Source organism: Piliocolobus tephrosceles, chromosome 2, assembly GCF_002776525.5.
Source record: "Piliocolobus tephrosceles isolate RC106 chromosome 2, ASM277652v3, whole genome shotgun sequence".
NCBI classification, from domain to species: Eukaryota; Metazoa; Chordata; class Mammalia; order Primates; family Cercopithecidae; genus Piliocolobus; species Piliocolobus tephrosceles.
The window spans coordinates 163,917,795-163,930,318 of record NC_045435.1 but is presented as its reverse complement, the minus strand read 5'-3'; the positions used below and the strand labels follow the sequence as shown (position 1 = coordinate 163,930,318).

Genomic DNA, 12,524 nt, shown 5'->3' with positions numbered 1-12,524 from the left:
GAGAAGGCTGCGAAACTGTAGTACTTTGTGGGATATTCAGATGTCAACTAATGCAAAAATAGAGGAAACACCCAGAAGAAGTGAAGGTTATCTGGCAGTCTATTGATAACACAGAGTAAGGGTTTGGAGGGGAAGTAGAGAGTAGGGGACTAGGCTAGAACAGATTTCCAGAACAGCCAGTCTGGGTGGTAAAAAATGACTTGAGGGTGGAAGAGGTAAAAAGGAATTCAAAGTAGGTGGGAATCGATACTGGTCATCTCTGAGTGGGCATTACTTCTAGCTCCAAGGTCTCTGAAGCTCTGCTCTGTGGTACAATTTCTAGAGGACCTTCTTTGGGAAGCCTTTCCAATTCTCCACTGCCAGAGAGTTAGACACCCTTATCCTTAATGCCCATATATATCATTTAACCCATATTCAATAAATATTAGTTGAATAAATTCACCATAACCTGAGTAGACTATGAGAAAATTAAATTGAAAATCAACTTCACAAAAGGAATGACATAGCAAAATTTCATTTTTGAAAAAAGTTTCTGAAGTTAAAATAAGGAGTTGGCTTAAAATCGAAAGAATACAAAATGGAGAATTATTTCTAGTTGATTTTGGTTTAAAAAAAAATGCTTACTGTACAACAAGCTGCTGGCACACAGTTCCATTCTCCGTTATCAGTTCATTCAGTTTTAATTCAAGGTGAACTTTACCCTATAATGACAAAAAAAATTACAAACTGAGTAGTCTATTCTACTGACAAAATATTAAAGGTAAGTGCCTTTTCAAATCGTCACAATATTTATCCACTGACCACTAGCACATGGCTTTGCCTACACTAAGTACTTGTTAAATGAATAACAACCAAAACCAGAGATCAAAGTTCTGAAAGATATGAAACAAATACTTATGTCAAACGCGGTATTCAAATTTAAGAATTTTATGTCCAGTTCAATAAATATTTATGTATCTATTTATAATAGGCTAAAAAGAAAGATAATACCTAAATTTAAGGAAATTTTGAGATACAACCAAATTATAAGATGTAGGATGCTTTCTCCAGAAGATAAACCAGCATTAAGGACAGAATCAGCATCATTAAAACACAGAGAGATCACACAATTCTAAAACAACTGAAAACTAAGTTACAGCCAATAAAACTCAATTTGTCACTACTTACTTTGATCAAACAATAAAGATTTATGGAATGTCTACTATGTTTCAGAAGGCACTGTGGGAGTGGGTAGGAATCCAAAGATGTCAAAGAGGTAAGTTACTGCTTACAAGCAGCGTACAATCTAGTTGGGAAGACAATAAACAAAAGATAACATATGGCCAAGAGTCTTGATGGAAAGATGGGACACTGAAAATAAAGGAGTACTTTCTTAAAGAGACATTAATAGACGAATTTTTAAAAATTAAGTCGTGTAAGTTTAAAACAATTCAAACTATCAACTTCTCAAGAAACAAAGGCTTAGGAACCATATAATCCAGAGCTTGATATTTCTACCCTGCCGCTGGTGATGAGCAATTCTGCGCTAATCATGAGCAATTCTAAACTGGTTAAGAAACAGTACTGGACTACCTCCACCCAGCTGACAAGACAAATTCTCACATTGCCATGTGGAGATTTCAGGGGAGTGATGTCTAGGGACTGATGACATGAGTGATTTCATTAGAGGTAGGAAAGTTCATTATCTAGTCACTGTTCCTCTTTAGAACAACCCCTTTCAAACATTCTTTCACAGAAACCTAACCTGAAACACCCTCACTATTTTAAGGAGACTTACACAAGAATGAATCTGAGGTCCACCAGCTACAAAGCTCAGGGTTAGATGAGTAGTAAGAGATGAGCAATAAATACTGATGGATCTTAAAACAAAAGTCTGCCTGAGAAAGCTAAGGTCTAAAGCAGCAAACATATCTATGGTGGCAAAATTAATAGCAGTTACCTGGAGCTGGTACCAAATTAAGCAAATCTTCCACTAAAAATCTAGGTACAAATATTTATAAAATCATATATAATTTATAAACTAGGTCTTTCATTATTCCTGTATTTAATATTTACAATCTCTACTATTCAAGGGTGATCTTGAAGATCCATGATCTGTAATTTGTAATATTACTCAACTAGAATTTTGAAATAATATTTTCGGTTATGACAGCATGTATGTATTACTTGGCTAGCAAGGGAGCCAAGCCAACTGCACAAAAATTTGCATCTCAAAGCAGTTTTACAATTTTAACATATATACATTTTATTACAGAAATCGTATGCTTACACAACTGTCTCCTAGGAAATGTCTAGGATCTATTCCAGTTCTAAGACATTAAAAACTATGACAATAGAGTAGAAAAAGATAATCATTTTGTTTACAACTAAAATCATAGTATTATAGCAAGTCAAAAGGATATTTAATGAGATTCCGCCAGAAATCATTATTATTAAGTGAGAGCCTACCTAATACATTCATTACTCCCACTGACTGGTAAGTAAAACATTCCTTAGGTATTAATCAACAATAACATAATTATATATTGACCTGGTCAAGAAAAGCGCGAGGATAGAACAGGCAGACACAAAACATATACTGTTAGGGTAGAACACTAAATTAAAAGGCATTATGAGTTAAACTAAGGAAATTATAATTTCTAAACTGTAAAACACTAACTCATTATATTCTTTAACATGGGAATACATATACTTAGCAAAAGAAATAGATCACAAAATAGGGTGCATACTATAATGTTAATTTATTTAAAAAAATATATATGTATAAAATTACAAGACCATCTACTGAAATGCTGATACAAGATACCTCTGGTTGGTGAAATTTCAGAAGATTTTCTTTGCTTTTTTGCTCTAGATTTTAAAAGTTTATACTACCAGTTTAAATTTTCAGATTTTAAAAGTTTATACTACCAATTTTGTTTTCAAAGGTTTTACTTCTACTGTGTTGTTCTTAGTAAAGAAAAATGAACAAAGTTTCAAATTATTTAAAACTGCTTTTCAGATTTAGAAACTCAAATCAGTGAACATTTTAGAACACTTTTTAGTCTCTTTTCACACAAAAGTTCAGTTTTACTTATATCTGTAATCATTTTATAGATTTGGATTGTAGCAAAACAAGTTTGTGTGTCTGTGTGTGTTTGTTTTTTGATGGGGCAGTTATGAGCCCAGCAAGCTGACATTTTGTAGCCTCCCTTGAGATCAGGGATAGCCGTATGACGTAGTTCTGGCCAATGAGATAGAAACAGAAGTTGCTGGCAGGAATCATACTTCTTCTCTAGGGGAAATATATCATTCAGGCCCTCAAATTATCTCCAATATATTTTATATTTTAATCTCCAGCATTCCATCAAAACTTACAGAATATGCCAGAAGATCAAAAACCAAGGGGAAAAAATGAGGAAAGCAGTGAATTTACAAGAGATACAGATATTGGAATTGACAGAATTTAAAACAGCTTTTTTTTTTTTTTCTTTGAGACAGAGTCTAGCTCTGTCGCTCAGGCCAGAGTGCAATGGTGTGATCTCAGCTCACTGCAACCTCTGCCTCCCGGGTTCAAGAGATTCTCCTGCCTCAGCCTCCTGAGTAGCTGGAACTACAAGCATGTGCCACCACGCCCAGCTAATTTTTATATTTTCAGTAGAGACAGGGTTTCTCCATATTGGCCAGGCTGGTCTTGAACTTCTGACCTCAAGTAATTTTCCCGCCTCGGCCTCCCAAAGTGCCAGGGTTACAAGTGTGAGCCACTGCATCTGGCCTAAAATAGCTATTTTTTTTAAAAGACGTAAAACAAAATGAAAAATCCAGCAGATACCTGGAAACTATAAAATGAATGAAATAAAAAAGTTAGAACTAAGTAATAAACCAAAATGAAAATGCATTTAGTAGCAGAGTAGCCACAGCTGAAAAGAAGACTGGTGAAATGGGAGACAGGTCAGTAGAAAATACCCACAATGAAGCACAGAGAGGGAAAAAGCATACGAGACATATGAGACACAGTGAAATGGCCTATTATTCACATCATTGCAGTCACGGCAGAGAAGAGAAAAAAGGAAGAGGGCAGAAACAAAAAGGAGATGAGATAATTGCCTGGAATTTTCCAAAACTGATAGAAGACAAGCCACAGATTCAAGAACTCCTAGGGACAAATAAGAAAAATAAAGAACCTACAAAGAAGCAATATTAAGCATCCAACAAGGAGGCTGGGCACAGTGGCTCATGCCTGTAATCCCAGCACTTTGAGAGGCTGAGGCAGACGGATCACCTAAGATCGGGAGTTGGAGACCAGCCTGACCAACATGGAGAAACCCCGTCTCTACTAAAAATAAAAAATTAGCCGGGTGTGGTAGCACATGCCTGTAATCCCAGCTACCTGGGAGGCTGAGGCAGGAGAATCACTTGAACCCAGGAGGCGGAGGTTGTGGTAAGCTGAGATCACACCATTGCACTCCAGTAAAACTCCACCTCAAAAAAAAAAAAAAAAAAAAAAAAAAATCCAGCAAGGTACTATGTTTGATAATAAACATGTAATGTGATTTGGCCTACAACTGCATTCTTATTATTCAATCTCTTAAAGGATGCTCAATGACAGTATACTTTTCATGTATGTCAGAAAATGTTGGAAGATCAGATACCTTGCACTGTATTATTCGTCTTTAATAAAAAATAAACCGAAGTCTTGAAAGGTATTGCTCTATATGACTTCCATAGCATTGATTATGTTAGGCTGATACATGCAGTTATAATATCACATTATCTTGTATTAATGAGCATTCTGAGGAGCTTACATTACTCTGGTACTAATATGGTTTGGCTGTGTCTCCACCAAATGTCAACTTGAATTGTATCTCCCAGAATTCTCCCAGAATTGTTCCTCCTGTTGTGGGAGGAACCCAGTGGGGAGGTCATTGAATCATGGGGGCCAGTCTTTCCTTGCTATTCTCGTAATAGTGAATAAGTCTCACAAGATCTGATGGGTTTATCGGGGACTTCCATTTTTGCTTCTCTCTCTTTTTCTCTTGCCACTGCCATGTAAGAGGTGCCTTTCACCTCCCGCCATGATTCTGATGCCTGCCCAGTTATGTGGAACTGTAAGTCCAATTAAACCTCTTTTTCTTCCCAGTCTCAGATATATGTCTTTATCAACAGTGTGAAAATGGGCTAATACATGTACTATTTGAAGATTTGGTATTTTATATGCTAACTTTATTTCAATTCATTTTACAAAAATTTCACACAAAAATATCTGTGATTATTTCAACTGTATATTACATATATTCTTGGTACCATATAGAAGATACTATGTAAATTTCTACACACAGTTTGAGAAAACAAGATGAACAGAGGTTGATATGGTTTGAATGTTTGTCCCTCCAAATCTCATAATGAAACGTGATCCCCAATGTTGGAGGTGGGGCCCAGTGGGGGGTGTCAGATCATGGGGGCAAATCCCTCATGAATGGCTTAGTGCCATACCCTTGGTGATAAGTGAGTCTTGCTTAGTTAGTTCATGTGAGATCTAGTTGTTTAAAAGTATGAGACTTCTGCCTTCTGTCTCTTGCTCCCTCTCTCATCATGTAATACGCCTGCTCCCCCTTTACCTTCCACCATGATTGTAAGCTTCCTGAAGCACTCACCAGAAGCAGATGTCAGCACCATACTTCCTGTATAGCCTGCAGAAGAACTGTAAGCCAAAATAAATCTCTTTCCTTTATAAATTACTCAGCCTTAGATGTTCCTTTATAGCAACACAAAAATGGACTAATACAGAGGTATTTGAGCAAAACACAATACATGTGCTTAAAATCCTCTCAAGTCTAAATTTTATTTTGTTTTTATCAGTCATAAAACACTAGATTTTAACAACCATTTCCACATAAAATAACTCAGTATGTTTCAACTGGTAAAAAATTTTTTTACAGGCATACCTTGGAAATACTGTCTAAGGGTCCAGACCACTTCAATAAACAAATATCTAAATAGAAAGTCACAAAAATTTTTTGGTTTTCTAATGCATATAAGTTACATTTATGCTATACTGCAGTCCATTAAGTGTACAATATGTCTTAAATACCAATACATATATCTTAATTTAAAAATATGCTATTGCTAAAAAAGGCTATCATAGAGACATGAAGTGAGCATATGATGTTGGAAAAAATAGGCAAATAGATTCGCTTGACACAGGGTTGTCACAAACCTGCAATTTGTAAAAAATGCAGTATCTGTGAAGCACAATACAGTGAAGTACAATGAAAGAATGTATGCCTGTACATGAGGTGAAAAATATCCCAACTTCTGGATTTCTGATGGATGTTTTAATACATAGAAATTACCTCTATAAATAATTTTGGACACAACTGCCCATCAGATGAAAAAGCAAAATACAAATTTTATTTAGTATCTCTTACATTAGTGGCAGTTCTTTATGAAGGTGTTGTTTGATCCTTAAAGAAGTATTTAATATGATCTAGAATGGCTCATTATTAATTCACATACAAAAATTTTAAATGAAGTTAAAAAAAATCAACCTGCAATAATGAATTATGTTTCTATATTTATTATGTCTTGAATAGGGCATGTTTTAAAAATCCTCGTGTATATATTATTAGCTATAATCATTGCATTTCTTTCTAAACGTCTTTTTAAATAGGTAAGGCAGAGGTCTTTAAAAAAAAAAAAACTATAAAACAATCAATAACTTATGGCATGATCCAGAAATTCAAGATATGCTTGTTGGTAAAGACCTATTAACTAAGTAATTGCATCATATAGGACATGGTTGATAGCACATCTGGATTTACTGCTTGGACAAGTTGTGTGAGACAAACTCCTTAATTAATGAGAGCAGTGAATTCTCCATATGGGAGATTTGCTTTAATCACTCCTTTTTTTTCCCCTATAGAGATGGGGTCTTGCTATGTTGCCAAAGCTGGTCTCAAACTTCTGGGCTCAAGCAATCTGTCTGCCTCAACCTCTCAAAGTGCTGAGACTACAGTGAGCCACCATATCCGGCCTGGTTTAATCAACCATATGTACAGTATGCTTTTTATCACACTGCCTAAGAAATAAATAAAGGATAAATACTTAATGTCCCTGGTGAGTTACAGGACATAATAACTAATAGTACGGCTGCAGTTCACTGTAGCCAAAAGAGGATTTATAGAAGGCACCAGCACAACCCATATTAACTTCACATATGCGGCAAAGAATATCGAGAAAGAATACCAAATGAAGTAGATGATAACTAGGACCATAAACAGGATCAGAAACTAAGGAAGAGAATGCTTCAAAATGGAGGGAGTGGTCACCAGTATCAAAAGCTGCTCAAAGATCAAGTAAGATGAGGATGGAAAAATGTCCACTAGATTTATTGACACAATGTCACAGGTATAAAGAACCATTTCTGCTCTCCCTCTGACCCACTGCAGAGTCTGAAAGCAGATTAGAATAGGTTGAGGAAAAAAATGTTACAGTCCAGAAGGAAAAATTGCAAAAGGTAGAATCAAGCCAAAACCTAAATTTAAAAAAAAGTAGAAAAATACACTAATGAAATGTTACTAACAATATTTTGAACTACTGAAAATGAAACTGAAAAGAACTATTAACATTAATGACAAGTATAACAGTATCAGCAATAATAAAAAATTGTCTCTGGGAGACAACTCAAGGTAAGAGGTTATAGTTCTTAACAATTTTTCAACTGTTTTGGCATAAAGCCCATCTTAATACTATTGGGATCTTTCCACTTGAAAGCTAAATTACATTTCTGCATGTTATTTCCCTAGAACTTCACAACCAAGGGAATCCTTTATGCTGACATTATCATTTTGTAGATGAAGATCCTCAGGTAACAAGAGGCTTGCAATTATTTGGGGCACAAATGCTAATTAGTGGTAGAACAAGGAAACAAGCATCTCTCCCTCTGATGTAGCAATGCCAATCGTTTCCTCTACCCAAACCCCTCCTCAGGCAACATGCCTACTCAAAGCCCTGAAGTGGACTGCCTTACAGTGACTTTTCCTCCAACCATATCAAATTAGATTGAAGTGGACATCTGACCCAAGTTTAGCCAAATTTTCTCTCTAGATTGTGGCAGAAAACTGAGTCAGATGTTGGAGGTGAGGAAGCCGTATGGTCACATAGATTCAAAAATTGGTGTGGCCTCTTTTAGGTCTCAAAAAGAGACTGGAGCAGATTTACAGAGAGAAGCAGAGGAAGAGACATGTCTCATCAGACATACAAAAAGAATACAATGGAATCTCAAAATAAAATGGGTTTTTTCTTTCCTTTATATTTTGCAAAGTGAATAGTTATTAAAATGAGAGGGAAGGACTGAGGGAAAACATTATTCACTTCATGAAAGGGAAATAAAAAAACTAATTATTTAAACAGTGAGAACTTATACTGAATGAGCACAGTGAACATATGAATAGAAGAAATGATTAGTGGGTCTCAGTTTCCATGTGCCACCTGCAGTATCTATTGCTGTACTGAGTGGGGGAGGAGGGGGTCTACAGTTTAAAGATACAGTATATAGTTTTCATTTACCAAGGCCCAGAATGCAAGCCTATTATTTTATGTGGTAGTCAACCAAAAACAAACAAACCACCCAAATACCTTAGGGTATTTTATAAGAAACTAAACTCTTTTAAAAAATAATTGTAACTTATGCAAAAATTTTTAACTTTTTATTTTGTATACTCATTTTACAGATGAACTTAGGCAAATTTTAATGTCCATTGTTCTCAGAATCTAATCTCCACTTAAGATGTATCTCCTCTGCAAATGCCTGACAACTTTCTAGCTCACACTAGCAATGTAAAGTTCCCATAATGACATTCCAAGAAACTCTAGGAGCTTTCTAATGGCCTCTCCCATTTTCTTTGAGAAAATCTGAGCAGGCTTCTGTTCCTTACACTCAGATGTTGCTTAAGTGATACTCCTAATCTACTACTTTTTTTTTATGACTAATAGTACAGAATAGTGAAAGGTAGTAAAGGCACTGTGGTTAGGAGTTTTAGAATCAGACAGATCTCTTTTGGAATCAAGGCTCCACTACTTAGTAGTTCTGTGACTTTGGACAAGACATTTAATCTCTGTGAATTTCATTTGCCTTATTTGTAAAATGGAGGTGGTACTATTTACCTCATAATGCTACTCTGAAAGTTAAACGACATTAAGTACTTAGTACTGTGCTTAGGATATACTGTTATAATTACTAATTATCAGACTGAGTTCCTGTTGAATGCAATGTTTCATAGCTTTCACCTATTTTCCTATTAATTGCTCTTATGTTTCATATTTTTGTAAAATTTTACAGAGTTTATGGAAGTGAACAAATTTATCAACAAAGTAGGATTTGTATGAACCATGAGAGGATTTTCTATCTTTTCTAGACTCATAAAGTTAATTTAGTATTCCCTTATCAGTACTGGGACAACATTTTCAGTGGTACCATATTAACCCGAAAGTGTTGTATCTCTCTCCCACCCCATAAAGTAGTTTTCCTTCCAAAATCTATTTTAAATAGTGGGTAAATCTTATTAATATTATTTAAGACAAAAGAGTTGTAAAGTTTAAGAACTCATGAAAATAACTTGCACAAAATTTTAAAATGACTATATTATATCTAATAGGTAACTGCCACTTCCACAATTTTCATGTTTCATAGATGAGATACGTATCTCTCAAATGTGTACATATACATGCACATATGCATATATATGTGTATATCTATAAATATGCATACCCATGCGTATTAATGCGTGTATATATACATATATATGCATATATACACACACACATATATATACCCACGCACCATCAAATAAAGGCTTGTGTCCCTGTATTAATCTCTAGTACCATCTCCAAGAATTCTATAGAGTATTCTATATAGACTTCTACCTTTTGAGAGCTGGAACTCTTAAACTGTTTAGCAAATTTACACAAAATTCATAAAATTTACGAGTTTTATAAAATTTAATGGTTCATAAAATTTCAGTTTAAATGTTCAAAGCCTTTTCCTATCACGCCTTTTGTTAAAACTATTAAAAGAAAAACTGGTACTTTAAAACTTACATATCTGCCTTTTGGTAAGGGAATATTAGGGAAATAGCCACCAGACTGACTGGTGGTAAACAGAGAATATTTTACATCTGTATAGCATTAACAGCTTTTAAACTATTCTTACAGATATTTCACTTAATTCTCAAAACCATATAAATCAAACACAGCAACTTCTATTCCCACTTTATAGAAATGAAATTCAATGTCATTTAAGTAACTACATATAAAAACTAAGACCTAAGTTTTCTGCTTTTTAATTTAAACCCTTTCCACTTCTTCACATTGCTTCTCACATGGATCATTTACAATACTGTGTACAATTGGGATCTGAATAATAGCTACGGACATACGGAAAGACAAGAATATTAAAACATGGCAAAGTAGGTTAAACAGGAAAAGTATGTTATATTTTGCAGTTAAGGGGTTTTAGTGCATAAATACTTAAGTTTTTGAGAATTTAATAATTAATCAGAATGCTTGAGAGATTATGAGGAAATGGAGACACAGGCACTTATTTGCAAATTATCTGTGGTGTGGGTGTAGCACTTTTTTCTTGTCTTAAACTTCTGTTTGAGTCACAGTGGCAAATTATAACTCCTTTTAGAGAGGAAGAATCCTGCTTGCAATTATGCCCTCGGGAAATGGTTTCACAATCCTTACCATATTTTATAAATAAATAAGGTTACAACAAAAACCTTTTAGACAGAAATAATAATTTCTAAGACAGAGCAACTCAGATTTTCTAAAAACAAATAGAAACTTCAGCTACATGGCTAAACACTCCTTTACTCACAGAATCTGAAAAAAAAAAAAAAAAAAAAAAAAGTCTCTTATTTTGGCAAAAAGAAAAAAAAGATTAAAGAGTAATGATATCCTTTCAAATAAAAAGCGAGGTGAACAACAGGAAAGGGTGGGTGTGGGAGTGAAGGCTGTGCACAGTGGGCTCAGGCAGGGTTTAAATGAATAACATTTCCCCAAGTCCAGTTTACTAGAGAGTAAACAGAGAATCCTGATCAGTACAGACAAAATCAGACTTTCAGGGATTCTCCCCAAAGTCAGAGTTAATAAAACACATACTTTCCCTTAAAACTTTTCCCCTCAAAGACAAAATAATAATTTGCTATTGTGACTCAAACAGAAGGTAAGAAAGAAATGCCCTAATCTCCCCAAATCTACACATATGCATATACATGAGCATTATTCTTGAAACAATATGACAAAGCCAATACCTTCCTGTTCTATATTACCCAGAAGTCTATAATATTTGATGCCAGAATTTAAAATAAGGTATAATATGCTCTATTTACATGAACTAGTTTAATTAGTTCATTTTTTACTCATTTCCTGTGACAATCTCTTGTATTACATAAGCCTTAATATTTACCTGAACCTCTGAATTGGAGTCAACAGGCTGTAATGAAAACCAAGTTTCTTTGCCACTGTGATGACACAAGTCTTCTTTTTTGATGGCTACTTTTCCTACAGAAAATAAGTAAAACAATATAAGAAAACATGCTTTGTATAATCCTAAGACTCATTAGCACTGTTTTATATAATACTTTATAGAAAATATTGTAAAATAATTTGTACCTATCGACATAAAAATAATTTTTATAAAGCATTTTTCCTACAATTTAAAGAATAAAAAGTATCTCATTTCTCCTTGCCCCTTGGCAGACCTTTGTCTGGGTCATTTTGAATCAGGGAATTAGATAAAACCTCAGTTGTATTTACATGCAACTGCATTTTTTTAGTACTTATTCAGATTCCTGTTTTTACCCAGAGTACATTCATTATAAAAAGCAAGGTACAATAGTAGTGCAAAGTAATCTTCCCAATCTTTTGACCCTATGAACAAATGACATGTTTTAGTAAGTTTTGAGCAGATGTATCTGCATTTAGTAAGAGTTTATAAATTCCAATTAAGAGAAAAGGAAAAACAATATCATACATCATTAACAACAGTGAAAACTGACTTGAAAATTATGGGAGATTATAACAATTTTATTATTAAGAGTTTACTTTTAACAAAACATTGCAAACACTGATCATGTTGCTACAACACATACAAAAATTAAGCCAGTTCTCTAAAGAGTTTAAACCCTCTCAGAGGAAGATACAGTACAAAGAACAAAGTAGTATGAGAGGAAGAAACAGAAATGTTCTTATAATAAAGTATTTGCCATCTTGGTACAAAGCATTTCCTTCCTCAATTCAAGTTTTAAGAAGTAGACACAGTTTTGCATAAGACTGACGATTTACTCCAGGATTCTACACAAAAGTTTCAACAAAGGATATATAAAGTTAAAAGCAGTTCACTTTCTTTTGTCAAGTAAGAATTTTCATTTTATATGCCCTAATTCTACTTTATTTCCTTGTACTTATGACATACCTTGGTCTTTTAGTTCAACATTTGAAACCTTTAAGAAAACTGTAAAGAAATTTTTCTGTCAAGATGT

General features: G+C 34.3%; 1 protein-coding gene across 3 annotated transcripts in view; it reads right to left on the bottom strand.

The window, feature by feature from the left end:
• RASA2 (RAS p21 protein activator 2) overlaps positions 1-12,524 on the bottom strand; it is a 123,553-nt gene that overhangs the window by 76,328 nt on the left and 34,701 nt on the right. For all 3 annotated transcript variants that reach the window (XM_023192128.2, XM_023192129.2, XM_023192130.1), the window contains exons 4-5: positions 11,450-11,544; positions 625-701 (exon numbers count right to left, since the gene is read on the bottom strand). In XM_023192128.2, coding sequence (XP_023047896.1) covers positions 625-701; positions 11,450-11,544 — 172 coding nt within the window. The remainder of the gene's footprint in view (positions 1-624; positions 702-11,449; positions 11,545-12,524) is intronic.